The 21,591-nt window shown below is 44.6% G+C and overlaps 1 protein-coding gene across 3 annotated transcripts in view; it reads left to right on the top strand.

Annotated features, from left to right (window-relative positions):
• The window catches only part of KLHDC4 (kelch domain containing 4), a 45,627-nt gene that overhangs the window by 5,962 nt on the left and 18,074 nt on the right, over positions 1 to 21,591 (top strand). For all 3 annotated transcript variants that reach the window (XR_013347696.1, XM_077831300.1, XM_077831299.1), the window contains exons 4-7: positions 589 to 687; positions 5,648 to 5,784; positions 16,745 to 16,837; positions 17,735 to 17,894. Coding sequence is in view for 2 of the 3 variants with exons in the window: in XM_077831300.1 (XP_077687426.1) it covers positions 589 to 687; positions 5,648 to 5,784; positions 16,745 to 16,837; positions 17,735 to 17,894 (489 nt within the window). In the remaining variant the exon portion in view is untranslated. The remainder of the gene's footprint in view (positions 1 to 588; positions 688 to 5,647; positions 5,785 to 16,744; positions 16,838 to 17,734; positions 17,895 to 21,591) is intronic.

The following is a 21,591-nucleotide window of genomic DNA, read 5'->3' as shown; positions in this document are numbered from 1 at the left end:
TGACCCCCTTATCATGGGCAGCCTTAGGCTGTGCAGCTGTGTTGGGCTCCATCTTTCAGGAGCTTCACATCTCAAACATGCACCCAATCCACCAGCCAGGGAGCCATCCCTGATTTTCCCCACAGTGGTACCATTTTGCCCAGGCACCAGCAGGTTGTGCTGCAGACTGACTTCCCTAAATAGTATCCTTGACTTAGAAAGCTGTTCCTCAGCCACATCTCCTGGCTTCTTGGCCCATGTAAGCTGTGTGTGGAGGCTTTTTGCTGTCTGAGGTGACTGCTGGCAGGGAGATGGTGGTTGGACCTTCTTACAAATGGGGTGGGAACAGGATGGTTCCGTCCGCGTATTTGCATAGGGCCCGGCAAGCCGCAAACCCAATCCTGCCTATGGCACTCTGATCCCCTAGCATGAGAGCAGAGTGATGCCATGGACCCAGCAGGCTGGCCTTGTCTTGTTCTTGCTTAGTAGAAAAGGACTGTTGCATTCTTTCAGCCTCTGGTAGAGGCAGGTTGAGAATTTGACATGCTTCTGTTGGGTAAAGTTAAATGGTGAGTTCTGGTGATACCATTTTCCTTTTCCCTCCCACAGACGTTCCTGTATAATGAGCTGTACATTTACAACATCCGGAAGAACAGCTGGAGTAAAGTAGATATCCCAAATCCTCCTCCCAGGCGCTGTGCACATCAGGTAAAGCACTTGGAACAGCACTTAGAATTACTCTTGATGTTGTTTCAGAGTAACAGCCGTGTTAGTCTGTATTCGCAAAAAGAAAAGGAGTACTTGTGGCACCTTAGAGACTAACCAATTTATTTGAGCATGAGCTTTCGTGAGCTACAGCTCACTTCTGTAGCTCACGAAAGCTCATGCTCAAATAAATTGGTTAGTCTCTAAGGTGCCACAAGTACTCCTTTTCTTGATGTTGTATTTCAAGATGCTATGGTAATAGACAGCTGTGTTTCCAAGGGGTTAGGACTTCTTAGTATCCTAGTCACAATGCGATGCCAACATTGTGATCAAGCTGTGGCTCATTGTGCTGAGAAATTAGAGGGATGATCCTTCACTGTGACTTAAATGAATCAAAGTGTACCATAGAATCTCTATGATAATAAGAGTATAGCCGTAGAAATATGCTACTGACCACCTGACCGGCATGGTGATGGTGATTGTCACCTCTCTGGGGTGGAGACGCATGTCTCTCTCCCTCCTGACCAGGGGGTTTTAAGGCTGTACAGCTCCCTGCCTTTCACTGTGATATTCCCAGCAAGCCAGACTGCTGAAAATGGCCAGTATCTGCTCCTTGCTTTGTCTCCGAGGGCTAGGACCAGTGTATTGCTTGCAGTTTACAAGTTACCACACAGCTCCTTCTAATGCTACACTAACAGCATTAGGAGGCCAAAGTCTTTCTAACCTTCCGCAAGAGTTGGGGCCCGCTTGGGCAGATAGTCCTGTGCATTCGTTGGATCAGGAAGAAGAGCCCCAAGTCAGTTTAAGATGAGGCTGTTTATTCAAAAATCCTTTTGGTCCCTTGGTCTCTGGAGAATCCAGTTGGAATGAGTACATGCATGCCTTCCCAGGACATGGTACTTCTCTGGGGGTTGCAATCTGGGTGATTTGCCTTCAACACCACCCATGGTTTTGGTTCCTGGAGGAGCTGTGGCAGCCCTCCCCCATGGAGCAGGACACAGTCGAACATAAACCATGCAATTAATACAGTGGACCCCAAAGATACTTCAACTTAATTCAATAAAGTCTCCCAAGGATGTGGCAGGAAGCTGCCATATCTGTCCCAAACAATTTCCCCACATTCTGCAGAGGCAGCTGATGCCTGTGCAAAGGAAATTATTTTGCAGTTTCCAAGGTACTCCGACCAGCAGGCTTCTGTTGTTCCTTCGAGGATGTGCAGCCCTTCACCTCTGAGTTACCAGCTCAAGTTAGGTGAGGGAGCAGTTCGGTCTTTCTCTCCTCTGGCACATTTGCCAATACGGTTGCTTGTCAGTGCCAGTTGTGGAGATGGTTTTTATTACGCAAACAGCGGTGCCCTGCGAATTAGGCTGAGTCCTCTCCCAACTCATTTCACACAGGCCAGCTGTATTAGCTGCCTTCTGTAGAGGGTGGATCTTGGTGCAGGAGGTAATCTGGCCCTGTAGGTTTAAAAAGTTGCCTTAGGAACACGGTATTTGTCAAACAGGATCAGAACATTGGTTCCTCAACCTGCAGTAACATACAGAGACAGTTGTCCAGTGACATGCATGCTCTGGGGTGGGGATCCAACTTTCATTTACCCTCGTGACAGCTAACCTAAACTCCAGACTTGCTCCACGTTGTCCATGTCTCTCCTCTGGTACTTTTACATTCTCCCAGTTAAGCGTGATGAGGCGGACTAAAGCCCCAATCCTCTGCTTGTGCTGCGTGAGTCACCCCTTCACAGACCCCCACTGATTTCAGTCGGGGGCTGCCGGTGCGGTGCACAGTGCGGAACTGGGGGCATAGCTGTGGGATGATTAGCATGGGTTAGCTTTTTTTGTAGCGATTAGAAAAGTAATATCTTTTTTCTCTTCTAACCCAGCCTCCTCTGATGTTCTCTTCCCCCTATTGGCAAAGACAGAATCACCCTGACGCTCTGATACACCACGAGGGATCTTAGGGGAGGGGCTTTTCAACGAGTACTACTTGGTTTAAAGAACCCAAAGTTGCTTAATAAAACCTTGCACTTCTGTAGCGCCCTTCAGCTGGATCTCAAAGTGATTTTCAAGCTAGGTAAAGGGCCTGCAATGTCACTGAAATGCATCCACTGCGATGGCGGGGCAGTTTTTTACATGCGCAGAGCAGTGTAGGACAGGAAATGAAAACAATATGGAATTCAGAGAGGAGCAGCGTTACTGCTCTGTGTGAAATGTGGCAGGACACCAGGTAAAATACCTGATTTTACCAAAACAAACAAACCCAAACAAACAAGGGATCTCTGATTGCCACAAGAGGTCAGGATCTTGGCTGTGTGTCTCATCTGAAAGACAGCAGCACAGTACCGCTGGCATCATGTTGGATCAGGTATTCTTATTTGTAGTATAGAATCACCTAGGAGCTCCAGTCATGGACCAGAGGCCTTTCGTGCTCGGTGCTATGCAAACACAGAAGAAGGATAATCCCTCTCCCAAAATGCTTAGAATCTGGGCATAAGAGAAGAGACAACAGATGGAGGCACACAGACCTAGGGGAGAGTACAAGGAAACCATGAGGCAATATTGGTCAGCATGACAGGCTGTGGTCTCAGCAGGCCAGCAGCTTGAACGATGGTCACATTTCTGTTAGGTTTCACAGCAGACTCAGCTACTGATTCGGAAGGAACAGCGCCACTTGCTGAATCAGCAACTCCATTTCCCGCAGTGCCTGGGTTCCTTATTCAAGTCTTCACCTCGTCCAACTTTGCAAAGCTTGTGAAATTCTTATTATTTAATATTTATATGACTGTAGGGCCCAAAGGCTCCAATCAGGATCAGGCCTCTTTGTGCTGGTTGTGGTACGAATATAGAGGTAGACTTGATCCTTGCGTCAAGAGTTTGTGATGAAATTACACCACCAGGTGAAAGAGCTGCAGGGAAACAGGATTCTAAAACATGGATTCATTTCCCATTTTGCACTGTGATGAGTACCTGAGCATTTTCTGCAGGCAGAAGTATCAAGGATGGGTGACCCTAGAAGGAAGATTCATATCAGTCTTCAGGTTTCTTGGAAGTTTCCTTTCACATATAATGGTCCTATCTGTAAATGCTCACTCCTAAGTGTGGTAATACTTACTACGGTGAGTTGTCCCAGCAACTTCAAATGGACTACTCATGGTAGTAAGTACTACACCCAGGAGTAAGTGCTTGCAGGATTGGGCCCTTTGTTTTCCCAGAATCTTTGCACTAGACAGACAGCTGTTCGTAGCGAATTATATTTACACAACTTTAAAATCTCGTAAGAAAAATCTTAAAATAGATGATGTTGTTGTGAAACCTATAGGTACGGTATTGGAGCATTTAAGATTGTATATTCCAGATGGTAGATGTGACAAGTATTAACTAGGGAGTACATAAAATTGTTAATCAAACACAGGCAGGCAAAGCATTTACTTTTCCAAATGGGCTAGGATCTAAATTAATGCATCGTTCATGTGCGTGGTATTAATCCTAGTTACAAGCTGGTGCATTTTTGATAAACCACGAGATAAGTCTGGGAAAGTAACTTCAAATAATACTTTTAAATAGGCATGGAATATGATGTCGTAGAACAAATGCATTAAAGTGCCAGAAGCTAGGGTTTTCTTTTGTTGAAAGGAGATCCTTTTTGCTTATACAAGCACTGCTAATCCTGGCTGTTTGAAGTGACAGTGTCCAGCAGGTGTCACTCTCACAATTAAATCTTACTACCAGGCTGACTGCCAGGGAATTGCAAGAGACAACTCACTGCTCATGTCATTTCTTGTTTTAATTTTACCTGGAGTGCTTTGTGGTGTATTTTCTGTTTGATATTTAATTACTGTTACATGGGAGAAAATTCAGCCCAGTTAACTGACTACTCTCTTGCCTTCCCTGCAACTTTGTTTGTAAAGCTGGTCCCTCGTTAGCTAGCAGTTAAACAGAAGTGCGTCTCTGGATCGTCTGTGCATACCTGCAGCCTCGTTTGTTAGCTCTAGCCTCTGACACAGAATCTCCCCTTGGCATGACATCCTGCTGTTCCACCTTACAGCCAATAGGCTTTGGGTGAGAATGGCCACAAACAAATGCTACCAAGTATTTGTGAATCTGGGATCTTGGCTTTGCAATTGATTTGGAGCCATATCTTCAAAGTGGTGCACACAATGACATACATGCTTTTGTACTTGCCCAACTTCTGTTTGCAAATACCAGATCCCCCGTGGAAATCATGTGTTTGCACAAGCACGGAGCCAGGTAGGTATCTACATTACAACATACTTGCCTGCAAATCCATGATGTTCATATGCATTATCTCTCAGCGAGTATAAATTAGGCTTATGCCCAAATTTTGGGAGACCCAGGGCAAGGAGTTGAGCCTGAGTCTCCCAAGTCATAGGCTGGTGCTCAGGCTGCTGGACCATCTTTCCTGTCATGGTGGTTCCTCTCATGAGGTCGCCTGCCCTTTTGTGGCACATTATCTACAAGTAAGAAGGCAGGAACTTCCCCTTTCTGTATGCCACTGTGTCTTCCCCAGCCAACCTGTGTGTTGCCTATGGGATGCATGGCGGGAGCTGAACGATCGGAGAGCTGCTACCAAACCCCAGTCTCTGGCACGATAGTCTAGAGAGCTTCCCCTCTTGCTGCGGGGGAGAGACTTTAAACATTTCTTTTGAAAGATAAATCCCAATGAATTTTCCCAATGTGAGCCAGATTAACAGACCTGGCAGCATGATGCTGCAGCGAAGGGTGCACCAGAAATCTACTGTAGACAATAAGCGATTTTTGAATTTCATCTCCAGATTTCTTGTCCTTCCATCCCTTAAGAGCTACCGTAGCGAAGCAATGCCGCAACAGTTGCCGCTATTTGTCTGCAATGTCGTGTTCCAGAAGCGGCTGCATGTTTGACTGACGAAATTCCTGAGCCCCTGATTTTTTAAAGGCAATATGACGTGTTCTTTCTCTTCTGGCAGGCTGCAGTGGTGCCCCAGGGGGGTGGACAGCTATGGGTATTCGGTGGAGAGTTTGCTTCTCCTGACGGAGAGCAGTTTTACCACTACAAGGATCTCTGGGTTCTGCATTTGGCCACCAAGACTTGGGAGCACATCAAGTAAGTGAGATGTTCTGAAATTAACCCTGTTGACTTCAGTGGGAGCTGCATTTGCTCAGGCCCCTGTGTGGCTGCATGATTTTCCAGCTATCTTCAGGTCTACCTTTGTGGGCTCTGATTATTTCTCATGGTGCATGTGCTAGAAAAGGTGGAGATGCTCTGTGACTCCCATGGGGCCTGCATCCAGGAATCAACAGAAAATGAGAGACACGCTCTCAGTGGGCAAAACTGTAGCCCTTTGTTATCGAACAAGTTCTGCAGCACAGCTGGTTTTCTGCATTGTCGTTCTCTGCCATGACCAGCACTGTTGTGTGGCTTATTCTCCCCTCCCACTCTGGACAGCGACATCTATCCTATTTTAATGCAATTCCCTTTCATTGCTCCATCCATCTAGGCTCTTGGAGAGGCTTCGCCTTGGTTTTGAGTTTGCTTGGAGGGATGGTACAGCCCTGGGAGGAGCAGGCCTCCTTGCTTAGCCACATGACTACGCCAGAGGGGAACTGAAGGGAATCAACCCTACCTCTCTATTTTGAGTTTAAAAACATGTTTAAATACCTGGCCACAGAGCAAAGTTCTTGCATACAGTTAGCAATCACTGCCCCAGAGAGGCCCAGTGGTGGAATAGCTGAGGTCTTATGCATATGAGCACCTCCCTGCACTTTGGCTGCTAGCTTTTATTATTTATAAAATTAATATATATATATAAAGATGCGTTTACAAGAGAGGGTGAGGGTGGCTTTGAGGATAAGGTTATGGACTGAGGTAGAGCAGCTCTGGGTTCAATCCGTGGCTCTACTACTGACCTTCTCTGTGACCCTGAACAAGTCACTTAAATTTCTCTTTGTCTCAGTTCCCCATCTATAAAATGGGGATGATAGTCCTTACTGTGTCTGTCTTGTCTGCTTTGAGTGTGAGATCCTCAGGGCAAGGATTGTCTCTTACAATATCTTTGCACGTATAGTAGGACAGTGGTCAGGGAGTTAAGCCACAGGACTGGGAATCAGGAGACTGTTTCTCTCCTGATTTTACAGCTGACTTGCTGGGTGACCGTCCCTGTTTTACCTATCTGTAAAATGGGGGTAAGAATACTTCCCTGCTTCTCAAGAGGATGTCAGAGGCCTAAGTTGCTAGTATTAATGTCGCCCTTAGAAGCCCTGGGATGGAAGGTGCGTAACATGCAGAGGCTGTCAATGACAATGCAAAGAAACAGTTATGGGGGATTCCCGGCATGGGCTTCGGACATTTGACCACTCGATCAGAATCCAAATGATTCTCATTTTCAACAGCCCACTGGAGGCTGAGAGGGAGTTAGTCCTTGATCTACCTATCTTGCTCTTATGAGTTTGGAAAAATCTATGCACGTGTATTGCCCTGCAGGTGACACACACACACCCAAATCCACACACACACACCCCCCCCCCCCAAATCCAGGTGCTTCTGTGCGTTACTGTTCCGGTAGGATGAAATCAGTGGCAGCAGCCTGGGGTTCCTAAGTAACTTGTGTGGGCAGCCCCAGGACAACCCTGCAGTACCCAACAAGTGTATCTGACTCTGCCACAGGAGGTACCCAGCATGAGCTTCTGCACACTGCTGAGATGAATTTAAAGTTTGCATTTCATTAGGGGCCCAGTCCTGCCAGATGTACATGCCCTCAATTCTCATTGACTTCAGGAGGTCCTCAGCACCTTGCCGGGTCAGACCCTACTCTTGTATTTACTTTACCTTTGATGTTTAGCTTCACAATGATAAACCCACGTGCACTGCACATAGAATAGAATTTAGAATATCAGGGTTGGAAGGGACCTCAGGAGGTCATCTAGTCCAACCCGCTGCTCAAAGCAGGACCAATCCCCAACTAAATCATCCAATGGAAAGAGATCTTGGTTTCAAACTTCCAGTGCATGGTTATCATCAACAAACATGGCAAGGAGGGAAATATAGTTTTTGCATAACGATAAATACATTTCCCTTGAAGTCAGTGGAAGTTGAGGGCACTCAGCACTATGTAGGATTGGGCCTGCATTGAAATACCAGCTTTCAGGGTTAATGAGCAGAAGTACTAGGTATCTCTTCTTGCTGGGAGAGCGTAATACCTCCCCCATGAAAAACTGTCACATAAGAACAGAACAGCTGGTCAGACCATGGTCTGTCTTGCCCAGTTTCCTGTCTCTGTGGCCTGTACTCATGCTTCAGGGGGAGTGTACAGATCACGGACATTAAGAGTGATCACCCCAAATGACCCCAAGTATGGGCTTGCATCCCTGACCATCATGGCTAATAGCCATTGATGGACCTGTCCTCCATGAACTTGCCCAGTTCTCTTTTGAACCCAGTTGTACTTTGGGCCATCGCACCATCCTATGGCAATGAGTTCCACAGGGTTAGCTGTGCGTTGTGTGAAAAAGTACTTCCTCTTGTTTGTTGCTTGTGGTGATGCCATGCTGCAGTTCACTTGGTTGTGATTATGTTTTGTTGCCCTCAAATATATGATTATAATTAGAGATGTAACTATTTCATAATTAAACCAATGTTCCTGTTTCTATGCATGGGGCTAATCATTGCATCCTATTAACATTTAACAACCCTGAAACTTTTAACATTCAGGATACCTTTTCCCTGGGATCTTATATCGTCATGGCTTACAACCTGTGTCCATTTGTTCCCTTGTTTTGCAGGCAATTTGCTTGCTGGAAGCCTGTCTTTCAGTTTGGTCTGCGTTTCATGATAGCATGTGTGCTATGCTCCTGATGTTAAAATAAAAACAAAGTGCATCTCTGCCTCCTCTTTGGGAAGAGGTCCAAGATCTGTGTTAATGAGAGATTTCGCAGAGGAGGCTGGGATGTGGGGGAAGATGTCTTTGTTTTAATGCTAACCTGACCAAGTGTGAAAATCAAGTTTCTGCTGTCTTTGTGTTGTTTCATGTGGCATCTTGATTACAGTCTGCAAGGGAAGTGGGGAAGCATGGACAAAGCAGATCAAATTTACTGTATTATGTTTTTGTCGGAGGTGTGAAACATGTTGCACTTGCTTTCTTTGGAACTTTTGTCTGCTCTCTCAGGCCCCGATCCTGCATGTGTGTAGCTTTATTCATGAGAGTATTTCCGCTGACGTTTATGGGAAAGCTGCTGTGAATAAAGTTATACACCTGCTTAAGCGGTTGCCAGACGGAGGCCTAGATGCTGGCTACCTGTTGGGATTATTGTTCCCATGGGGATGGGTGATGCCGGGCATAACCAATCCATTGCTACTAGAAGCCGGTACCTGAATACCTGCTGGAGTGGCATGTCAAAAACCAGAATGAGTGTAGTGGTTGTGGAGTTGCTGGACCAGTGCGGCTACATTGGAGTCATGTTGCATTATCAACTCTCGTGTTATGAGGCTTCAGTTAGCAGGTGCAACATCAGTTTAACACACCCACTGTATAGCCTGCATGGAGATGAATACATGCGGTGGGCAAATTTATCCAGTGAAACAGCAGAGCCCAGCGTATGGGAGATTACAAGTTCGCCTTCTGCCAGCACCTTGACACTGTTGATTTGATTAATCCGTGCCACTGGGATAGCAGGTGGCATTGCGAGAGCACTGCTGTGAAAAAGCATTGAGCAACAAACCACCCCTGTTCTGAACAGCTGTTTCTCCAGCCTTTCTGTGTATTCCTCTTAAAACAAAAACAAAGAAATGGCTGGAAAAATGGAAGACAATTTCCAAATGGTGCCAGAAATTGATTTATTGAGATTACCCTGCTGTGGGCTCTGAAATGTGGAGTGGTTTCAGGTGTCGCAAGTGCACACTGACGGTTCAGTCCATTGTGCGTGAGGTGCGTTCAGTATGTGTTGGACTGCATGGCTTCCTGGAACCATCTTGGAGCACCTGATTTCTACCCTTTCCATCCTTCTCAATAATAGTCTTTTATATAATGCCCCTGGGGCTAAAGTATCCTGAGTTCAATTCCTGGCTATGTCACAAACTTCCTGTCTGACCCTGGGTGTCACTCAGTCTCCTTGTACTTCAGTTCCCCATCTGTAAAATGCAGATAATGCTGCTCTTTTTCTTTCACTTTCCCCTGTCCTGGCTTTGGGGCAGGGACTGTCTTTAGCACAATGGGGCCCTGAATTTGATTTAGGTCTTGCGAATAATAATAAGAGCTTGTGTGGGATTTGTGTTTAGAGTCCTAACAATTTCTTACATATATTTATTTCAAAGCTTCCTTGAAATTCCAAACTGGAATATTTACTTCTGAGTGAATAAAGTGTAATGATTACACAGACTTCATCTGTGACCATAGGCATGTCTCTCAATCTGTGAGTTGGTTTCCCATGTGGAAAATGTGGATAATATTACCTGTCTCCTGCTCTTTTTCAGTGTTGTCTATTTAGATTGCAAGCTTTTTGAGGTTCTCTCACTATGTGTAGGTACAGCGCCTAGCACCGTGGGGCTCCAGTCTCTGCTCTTAGATTCTAGGTGCGACTGTAATACAAATCGTAACAAATAATCCCAAAGCCCTTCACTTACTACAATATACATGCCGCACTATTGAATGCAGCCACCTCTGGGGTGGAGACTGATGCATGGTAAATTAGCCACCAGTGGCGAGGGAGATGAAATTTTAGCCAAGGTTACATGGTAACACCATTACCCTCTCTTCCGTGCCTCAGATTCCCCATCAGTAAGATGGGGATAATGATACTGTTGTCATCTGCAATGCACTTTGAGATCTCTGGATGAAATGCGCTAGATAAGAGTCAGATGTTATAAGACTGTGACCCAGGTCCCGGGGGAGCCATACTGAGATTACTTAATTTGGGCAAACGGCAAAGAATGGGGCAGACAATCGCCAAAGCTGGTGTCATTCCAGTATTTAGATCCACCAAGTTAGCCTCATAATAGCTTCTATAATACCTTACTGGTTGGTTACCCAGAAGCCAAAACACAGGTCCCTTGAAGTAACCCAGCCTTAGATCTCCACTCAAGTCATATATGATGAGGGTTACTGAAAATCTTATTAATCATATAAGAAAGTTCTACCAATCCCAAAGGATCTGACACATTACCTTCCAGGTTAATGAATATTCCAGATCTTACCCAAATACGCATTTACAGCCAATTCTTATTAACTAAACTAAAATTTATTAAAATAGAAAAGAGAGAGAGTATTGGTTAGAGATCACTATACATACCGTCTGTAAGCGAGGACTGGCCTGTCTCCCAAGATCTGTGAGAGTGAGGGATCATTCTTCAGGATAGGTTGTAGATCCTTGATGGTGCATTGGAGAGGTTTTAGTTGGGGGCTGAAGGTGATGGCTAGTGGCGTTCTGTTACTTTCTTTGTTGGGCCTGTCCTGTAGTAGGTGACTTCTGGGTATTCTTCTGGCTCTGTCAATCTGTTTCTTCACTTCAGCAGGTGGGTATTGTAGTTGTAAAAATGCTTGATAGAGATCTTGTAGGTGTTTGTCTCTGTCTGAGGAGTTGGAGCAAATGCGGTTGTATCTTAGAGCTTGGCTGTAGACAATGGATCGTGTGATGTGGTCTGGATGAAAGCTGGAGGCATGTAGGTAGGAATAGCAGTCAGTAGGTTTCCGGTATAGGGTGGTGTTTATGTGGCCATCGCTTGTTAGCACTGTAGTGTCCAGGAAGTGGATCTCTTGTGTGGACTGTCCAGGCTGAGGTTGATGATGGGATGGAAATTGTTGAAATCATGGTGGAATTCCTCAAGGGCTTCTTTTCCATGGGTCCAGATGATGACGATGTCATCAATGTAGCGTAAGTAGAGTAGGGGCATTAGGGGACGAGTGCTGAGGAAGCGTTGTTCTAAGTCAGCCATAAAAATGTTGGCATACTGTGGGGCCATGTGAGATGGTGAGCTTTGTAGTTGCAAAGAGTTCTTTTGGAATTAGTCCATAGTCCAAAATTGATATTCAGGGTGATCCAGGTGGGACTGGAGATCTCAGTCTTATGACTCAAGCTTCCCTTGCATAAAGCATCAAGCAGATCTGACATGAAAATGGATCAGGACCCAAGCCACCTTCATACAGTTCCAGGCCTTCTTTTGACAGCTTGGAGGCCTTAGGCGAACAATAGGCAATCATCAAGACTTTGAAGTAGACCTGTTTCCTAAACATCACCAGTAATTAGCTACGTGGATTAACAAAAGGCAATTGCCTGTTTTCCACCTTTCGCGGGTGATTTGCAATATGCTTCAAAGAGAGCTCAATACAGTGATATCCCTATATTTCCAGTTCATTAACTGAATACAGCACAGACAGGAACTGTTTGATTACATTGTTAACTTCTAACAATATATATGTAAACACACAAAAACACAAACATCTGCCAGTATGTCTCTAAAATTTGAATTTGGGTCATTTATCCTGCAGGATGTTTAACCTTTCTGGCATGTGTCACAAAGACATATCTGGGCATCTGGTACAGAGGCAGTGTAGGCAAGACTGTAGTCTTTTAAGTCCCCACTGAAAGAACCACAAGGTTTTGAATGTGTGAACCTGTGTAGGGTGAACAGTTGACATCATCCTGCTGGGATTTGAACTTATGCTTCTAGGAAATCTAGTTATTTCAGTCCTGAAGCTTAGGCCAGAAAGGATGGCTTAGTGATTTAAAACCTAACAGTTCGTGCTACTGGACCTTTAGCAACGTCACAGGAAGCTTGAGACGTGTGGTCTAATCTACACTCTGATCGTTTTGAAATAAGCAAAGACAGAGCCCCACTGCTTTGCGAAGGCTGAGGGATAAATGGAGCCCATGATCCTAATGCCATTGCTGTGTGTGTCACCACACAGATCAAAACAGCAATATTCACTACCGGACACGTGACTAAGTATAATTATTGCAGCCATTTTTACTTGTTTGCATTTTGCACACACATTTTAAAATTCCAGCAGCTATTTTGAAACCACCTTGTTTGTTTTGTTTTGTTTTGTTTGTTTGTGTTACAGCAGTGCCCAGAGGCCCCAATCCAGATATTATTTGTTGCCCACTCTACAGCAGAACAAAGTTTTAATCAGTTTGCACCTTTCCTTCCTGGAGAGAGCATTCATTTCTAGGCAGACAGCTCTCTATGTGTGGCCCAGTTCACACCCCAAAGTGAGCCAACGAACCCCCAAAAGCCGGGCTGGTATTTCCCTGTATGGCAATCTGTCTAAGCTGTGGCCCCCTTCACTAGAGCACCTGAGCGCTAACAAGCACTGTGATATGTCTCGGTCAGTTTTGTGAAATATGATGCTTTAAATATTTCAGGACAGCATTTTAGGAGCGATTGCTTAACACCCTTTACAAAGCAATCTGGAGCAGTCCCTAGTGGTGCAGCTGCTGCTGGAACGTTGTGTTTAGTTCAGGTGCCTGCAATCCAAGGATGTTGATACATTGGCAAAGGTTTAGAGAAGAGCCATGAGAATGATTAAAGGATTAGAGAAATGCCGTATAGTGGTAGACTCCAAGAGCTCTATTGTTTTAGCTTAACAAACAGAAAGTTAAGGGTTCACTTGATTAGTCTGTAAGTATATATGCAGGGAACAAATATTTAATAATGGGCTCTTCAATCTAGCAGAGAAAGGCCTAACATGATCCAATGGCTGGAAGTTTGAAGCTAGACAAATTCAGACTGGAAATAAGGTGTGTATTTTTAACGGTGAGAGTAATTAACCATTGGAACAAATTCCTAAGGGTCGTGGTGGATTCTCCATCACTGACCATTTTAAAATCAAGACTGGATGTTTTTTTCTAAAAGATCTGCTCTAGGAATTTTTTGGGGGAAATTCTGTGGCCTGTGTTATACAGCCGGTCAGACCAGATGATCACGATTCTGGCCTTGAGATCTATGAATCAGTCATTGGGGTTTAGGATGCATTTCAGTGTGGCATTGTCTGAATGACAGCTCTCCTTGCTTATGCGCCCCTCTGCAGGATTGCAGCCAGAAGGCCCAGTTCCCACAAGGATAGGTGGAAGGATGGTTTTGTGGTGAAGGTGCAGACTGGAAGCCAGGCTGTGTCTACCTCTCCACAGATGTCTTTTGTGAGCACAAGCAAGTCACTTGAGGGGCTGATTTTCAATAGAGTAAGCGCACAAATATGCACCTAATTTGTGTGTGCAAATGTTGTGATTTTGTGCATCAGTGTGGTAATTGCATGTGCAAATTATAAATTAGATACTTAACGGATTACTTGTGCATTCAATAGCTATGGATGTGAACACAGTTATGGTATTTGTGTGTGAAAATGAACAGGCCTTTTGTGCACATATTTGCAATATAAACCTTTGAAAATCAGGCCCTGAATAGCTGTGCCTCGATTTTCCCCTTATGTAAATTGAGGTAAATATCTCCTACCGCATAGGGTAGTTGTGAAACTAGGTTCATTAGTGTTTAAAATCTCTCTTAGATCTTCTGGATGGGAGGTATATAGACCTCCCAAGAAGTCATCGTCATTCGTCTAATAGAAAGATGTTGTTAAAGATTTATCTGTCAGTTTCTGAGGGAAGGAGTAAGATTAGCCAGTGGTGTTCCTCTGAATTTGCGCTGGTGTAACTCAGTTAGAATCATATTCTCCTTGTCTAGATTAGGTCCTGTTCTGATAAAAGCATTGAGAATTTACAGCATTCTGATATCAGCGCCCATGAAACAAAGCATTAATCATAGACTTGCTCAGCCTGTCTCTGAAATGCGTTTCTGGGCCACGAATAGGGTACAATATTTTACATTATTGCCAGGGTTGCTTGACCAGATGATGAAGTTTCCTCTTTGGTGGTGTGGGTCGTGTTAAACATTCTGTCTCTACAGACAGGTACATTTTTAGGTGATTCTGAGCTTTTTCTTTTTGATCTTTCCAGGGTTTTATCTGAAAATAATGATTAAAATGGATAAAAACTGAAAGTTAATCATGAGCTAAGAGCTGAGTGGGATTTTCCTGCTCTTTATTTGTGTGTTGCCTTATTTAGATTATAAACTCTTCAGACAAGAGCGTTTTCTTACTATGATGCACTACGTTTTCTAGCAAAAAATTCCCAGTATGGGCTGTAGTTGTACCAGTGTCGACAAGACTTCCATAGCAACTTCTCTGGGCAGGGCTAGATGACACAGTGGTTAAAACACCAGTGGCTCATCTACACAAGTGCTCTCACTTGGGAGCTGCTCTGGTGTTAGCAATGGTGGGAAACTTAGGTTAAAAAAAACCCATAGACTAGAGAGATCCCAGATGTCAGTGAAGTTTATAGAACATTATTGGGCTTTATATAAATATGACTGGTCTAGGGCTTAGGGGGGTGTTTGTGCTTATTCAAAGTGCTATTTAACCCTGACAAAATATAAAAGATGGGTGAAATTTTCAATTTAAACCAATAAATTTTGCTCCACTGGGGTTACATCTTGTTAAATAAAACTGAATCTTGCTGAGCATGGGAGAGATCTTAGCTCGGAGAGATCTCGACTCCTAAATACGGAAATCCATGTGGGGACCAATTTATTTGAAAATCTCTCTGCAGTGCTGTTCTCCCTTGGGATCTGCATCTGATTTTGCAGATTCCCTTTGCAATTTAAATGGAAGAGAATGGTTTGTTTTGTTTTTATTTCATCCCTCACTTTCTCCAGTGCCATGTTTTGAGGTTGAGGAGGCGGTATTTGGACCCACACATGAAGTTTCAGGATAAAAGTATTTTTTAAAATAAGGATTATATCTTGGGAGTATTTCTGTTTTAAATTAAATGTTATAGAGTAGACATTCATTTAAGGCTCATTCCAACAAGGTGTCTGCTAATTCCAGTAACCACATTTTAGCATCTGTTTTGCATTCTAAATTGCAACTTTTAGGGAGGGGATGAAAAATCTTCTGATCCAAAGCACAGTGAAGGTCAATGGGAGTCTTTCAGTTGACTTCACTGGGTTTTGGGTCAGGCCCCCAGCTGGTATATTAATTGTTTGGAAAACATGGAGTTGATTGCACAGTTGCGTGTGCTTGTTTATTAAGAACAGTCATGAAAATCAGTGAATAAGCTTTTTATCATTCAGAAATGGCAATCGGCTTCAGAGAGAACACTGACAGTAGAAACGTAGAATATCTATGGGACCAAAATTGCCTTTAAAGCAGGGTTTTATTTTATTGTAAACATTGATTTAAAACCCCTCTTTAAAAATAAATAAATAAATTGCACCATGCTCTGGGGAAATCTACTGGCAATTTCGTTATAAGAGAGAAAGAAAATAGTGATTTTTAATGCATGATCAAATGGAAGATGCCTTTAAGAACAAAAGCCTAGAAAACTGCACCTCCTCCTGCTAGAATAAAATACATGAGAGCAATTTTAATTCATTTCTTACCTACATGCTACTCCTCTGGTTGGGTTTTTTATTATGACTAGTGTGAGATTGTCATTGTGAGGGGAATTTGAGGCTAATTTGCTCTTGTCTGTGGAAATCTACCTTGGCTCTTTATAGCTATATAATGCCAATTAAAGGATAGCAATGGTAAATTGAGGCAGAGAGGATAAGTGACTTGCCCAAGGCCTCAGAGAGGAGTTAGTGTCAGAACCAGCACTAACATTCAGGAGTTTCTGGCTCCCAGTCCTTCACTCAGATCATTAGACCATGTTGTTTTCTCTGTCTTTATCTCAATCGTGGGAGTTAGCTGCTATTCATTAAACTCTCCTGGAAAATTAGCTGCTTGAGTCATAACTGAGAAGGCTTCTAGATCTTGGGTAGCACAGAGACTAGATGACTTAATCATGAGGAATGAAACGATTACTGCAAAATACCTATTATGCAAACACTGAACGGTGCAAGAACACACATTTTTGCAAGAAAATGTACATTTTATTAAGGTAGCTAAATTCTCCGTGCTCTCCTTGCCGTTAGAAGCTGAACGAGCTGAGCCAATTGTTGCCAATATCTTTAAATAAGAACGAACTCTGAAATCAGTAAAAGGAACCCTCACTGATCAGTGCAATCACTTGCTTTTCAGGGTAACAGGGGGGCCCTCGGGAAGAAGTGGACACCGAATGGTAGCCTGCAAGAGACAGTTAATCGTCTTTGGAGGATTCCACGAGAGTGCCAGGTTGGTTACTCCAGGATTCATAGATTTTTTTTTTTTTAAGGTCAGAGGCATCATGACTGGATGATCTCCTGAGGTCCCTTCCAACCCTGATATTCTCTGATTCGATGACAATCACCTAGTCTGACCTCCAGCATGACACAGGCCAGAGAATTTCCCCTATTCATTCCTGTATCAAGCCCAACGGTTTGTCATTGAGCTAGAACATATCTTTTAGATATCCAGTCCTGTTTTGAAGATACCATGTGATCGAGAGTCCATCGCATTCCGCGGTCAATTATTTGGTTGGTTAATTACCGTCACGGTTCAAGATTAAGACCGTATTTCCATTTGCCAAGCCTCAGCTCTCAGCTGCTGGATCTTGTTATGCCTTTGCCTGCTAGATTACAGAGCCCTTTACTGTCGGAAATCTTCTGCCCAAGCAGGTACTTATAGACCATGATCAACCTCCTCTTCGATCAGCTAGATAAATTTAATGAAGAATAGGGTGTTTTGAGTGTTGCACTCTTTCTTGTTGGTTCAGGTGATCTCAAAAAATAGTTAGATCTTTTGTTGCCCACCTTCTTTCTGGTTTAAATAGTTGGGATTCTACTATGTGCCTGGAGCTGCTGGGACTAGTTTGGAAGTAATGATTAATACAGAACAGAGAATCTGGAAGAAGTTTTTGCCACCTGCTAAAGTAGCTTTGTCAGCTGTACATTGATGCTGTGCACTTGTAATTTTTGCCCTTGCAAATTCAAATTTTACACTGTACATCATGTCATAAATTCATCAGCTGCAGAGGAAATGAACCTGCCTTGTGTGGCCCACAAGGGGCTAAATCTTCAGAGCATCCCCATTGTGTCCCTGAAGTAACATTTTACCCTGTACTAACTGGCAGTCTTTGTGTACCCTAACTAGAGATTACGTGTATTACAACGATGTGTATGCCTTCAACCTGGACACTTTCACATGGACCAAGCTGTCTCCATCAGGGACTGGCCCTGTTCCAAGGTCTGGCTGCCAAATGGCTACCACTCCAGAGGGCAATATAATCGTCTACGGTGGCTACTCCAAACAGGTAAGAGGCTCCTCTTGGTGAACTGGGGCAGTCAGAGGAAGGATAGCCCACTGGCTAGGGCCCTAGCCTAGAACTTGGGAGACCTGGGTTAATTCCCTGCTCTGCCTGTGTAGCCTTGGGCGAGTCACTTAAACTCTGTGTGCGTGAGTTCCCCATCTGTAAAGTAGGGGTCATAGCGCTGCCCTGGGGTGTTCAGTCGAAATACATTAGAAATTGTGAGGTACTCAGATATTACACTAATGACGCTCAGATAAGGACCTACAATAGGTAGATAAAATATTGGAGATAAAATCTCCGAGCATATGCCAACCACTCACAGGCCTGAGTTCAGAAGAGACCTCCCCCACAGGCAGGTTATCCCATAATTGTCTACTGTAGGGTTTTTTCCACCTCCCTCTGAAGGGTGTGGTACTGGCCACTGTTGGAGACAGGACACTGGAGTGGCTGGGGTCTGATGGTCTGGCAGCTCCTGTGGTGTTTTCTGTAAATAAATGATGTGTTTTTCTGAGACCAGGTTTGCTGGGCCTGGAGCCGTAGGATTCCAGAACCAAAGTTTGCTGGCGGTGTCTGATAAATTCCAGTGTATTATCATTAAATAGAGTATCATCAGTGGCTGTTGGCCAGCTGGCCAGTGTCTGATAAATGGCCTTTTCCTGCCTTGTACCGGTAACAACCAGCATCTGGGAGTTCACTGGCCCTCAACAGGTCATGTCTCAATCACACTGAAGGCCCCCGCTGCCAAAATTGGAGTTGGGGGAGTTAGTAGCAGGCCACAGGGCAGAACATAGGAGGCATCAATACGAATATTTCCCATGATTTTTCAACTTGTGGCAGATGGGCTGTCCTTTCTTGATAATAACCTCCTGCCCCGTCATGCCACCCCAAAGCGAATATAAATGCTCAGTCTGTGCCCAAGAATGTCTTGCCCTCCTGAACCCAGATAGGAAAGTGTTTCTGCTCGGCCCCATTGCCACTAAGGCAGCTCCATTCCAACACTCATGGCAATAAGGCGGTAGCTGCCAGCATGCATGTACTTTCTCACAATACTGAAGGGGTTAAGAGAGCACAGCTAGTCTGCAAACTCAGTCAGCCAAAAGGAGACCTTTGATCAGCACCAGGCTTCCTTTGCACGGCTTCTTGCCTTGTTAATCAAGGTAATTTATACAAGCCAGCCCTTTTGACCATATGTTCTCATTGACCAAGTGTCCCTGTCTCCATGCTGGGAGGCAGGAAGTAAACATTTCATTGGCAGCAGTAGCAAAAGGCTCCTGCAAACGCTTTTAATGTTTATAATGCAGACCGTAGCAGCAGGGTTTGGGTTTTATATCTCAGCAGAAAGGCATCTCTTCCAGCAGTGCAGCGTCGGGGGAGGAGGATGCACTGTTCTTCCGATCTGAATAAATGAACGAAGAAGAGAGGAAAAATATTCCATCTTTATATTTAGAAACATTTGTGCCTCCTCACGGCCCTGCGCTCATGGCTGTGTCTTCTTGGACACACATTTGTTTAAGTGGTAATAGCAATATGGCAGATTTTCCACCTGAATAGGCTTTGTCCTGCTCCTTGCTTTTCTTCCCCAATTGCTCTGAAGACTGGAGAGCAGAAAAACCTGCTTGTCAGATGTGGTTCTGCAGGCCACCGAAGGCAGCTGGGATTGGGTTGTGTGCTGCAGCCCATGGAAATTAAAGCTTGTGCGTTTTGTTTTGTTATCATTGGCTGCTGTACCAATCTGAGCTGCATTGCAATGTTCTCGGGTTACTTTTCTTTTAGGAATTTGGGAAATGAATAGTGTTAGGAGCTGAGAGAGAATGTCTGGCTGAAATTCAACCTTCCTGGTTAAAGTCCAAACAGCTGGCCTTTGTGCAGGGCGCTAAGCAGGGATTAGATTAGAGTGCAGTTCATCATGGACCCAAAGGACAGCTTTTAGACTAAAACAGTGGCAACTGCTGCTCTGTGAACTATCTGTGAGGTACTGGGCTGGTAAATCCAGAGGCCTCTCATGGCACACACGGCCCTGTTCATGACTGTCATGTCCCTTTCTATATAGTCCAGATACAGAGACTATCCCTCCACATTAAGTGATACCTGGGGCCTTGCATGTGTCCCCCACAGCGTGGGTAAACCCAAAGACCTGTTGTATCTTATCCGCAAAATGTGACCCAATGCACTGAACAGAATTAATTTGTGTGGCCTGTAGCTGCCAGCAGATGTCACAGTGACAATTCTCAGAGCTGTCCTGATCGTTTCGTTTGCTAAGATGAGGTAAAATAACAGCGAATGGTTGTTTAGTACTTGATGTCTCTGCTGACAGCTGATTATGGAGTTGTCTCTCTAGATGTAGAGCGAAGTCAATCAGCAAACTGTGTATTGTTTAGAATAATTTGAGTACAGGCTCCCAGAGACAATGAGAGGGGTGCAGTTTTGGGCGGGGAAATGCTGTACTGAGAACCAGTGGCTTACTCGAAGCTGGACAAGCACTGAGCAAGACACGGTTCCTGCCTCAGCCACTGAGCAAGAGAGACTGCAGTGAAAAGAGCTGTGAAAAAACTTAAGCTAGACAGAATGAGGCTCTGCAGCCTGCATGTGTGACAAGCCAAGTGACCAAATGAAGCTCCATTCACAAAGTCAGCAGGAGATTTTTCTTGGGGCCAAGGTCAGAGCTGGTGTAAATGGGTGCAATTTGCATGGAGTTCTCTGGGTCCAGTTCCAATGTGGAGGTTACATATCATGTTTAAAGAAAGCAAGTATCAATTGTAACAGCTTCTCCTTATTAGTGCTGTCTCCGAACAGCTCAGCCATGCGACTTGGTCGGCATTGCTGTGGGGAAAATGATCTGACTCAAAACCAGGACGTTCACTGTTAAGGTTGGAGCTCCAGCCTTCCAGCGAAGTCACCTCATCTTTCATTTTCCCACGTTGATCAGGAACATTTCTCTCCCCAGAAGATCCTTTTCTCCCCTCAGCCCGTCCACTTGTCCCACCCAGCCTGCCACGTGAGCTGGAAGGGCAGGCATTGGAGGCAGGCAGCAAGGGAGGGGAGGGAATTTGGTCTATGCCGTGTGTTGCTGGTGTTAGCATTAGATGGCATTTGGGTTGGAGGGCCAGTAGTGTATATTCTGCAGGGCCCTGGGATCGTATAGGGCCTGTGGGTTTAAAGCTGCCCCTACAGTGCAGGGAGCTGACCACATAGCTTTAGCCTTGATGATGAATCCTGTTGCTGTTTTGATTCTAGCTGCAGCTTAAATGTTGTTTGCTGTGGTGCGTATATGATGCACAGCATCTGAAATGCACCTGTTGATTCACACGACCAGTCTGTCAGGTAGCTAACCAGTAAGTATTATGGGGACACTGAGATAAAGAGGATGAAGTGACTTGTCCGAGGCCACGTAGGAGGTCAGTGGCAGAGTCAGGACTCGAACCCAAGGCTCTTGACTCTTAGCCCGCTGCTCCAACCCTTTGGCTCCTTCACTCCTGTTCCAAGACGAGTGAAGTGGAGATTGCAAATGGCCAGCAGGTAAAAAGTGAAAAGTAAATATGAATCTCAAAATTCTTTGAGCCTTACTAATCTACGATGTTCCCAGTGTTATTGATAACAATATACCTACTATCTTGCATATGTACTATAGATCTTCATGGTGTCCCTCTATTCAGGTGTATTCTAGCAAATGTTCTCTTTCATTTTCATGCAGGCTGAAAAT

The sequence above is a fragment of the Eretmochelys imbricata genome, chromosome 12 (assembly GCF_965152235.1).
Source record: "Eretmochelys imbricata isolate rEreImb1 chromosome 12, rEreImb1.hap1, whole genome shotgun sequence".
NCBI lineage: Eukaryota > Metazoa > Chordata > Testudines > Cheloniidae > Eretmochelys > Eretmochelys imbricata.
The sequence above is the reverse complement of the archived record's forward strand: the minus strand, read 5'-3'. Positions and strand labels throughout refer to the sequence as shown.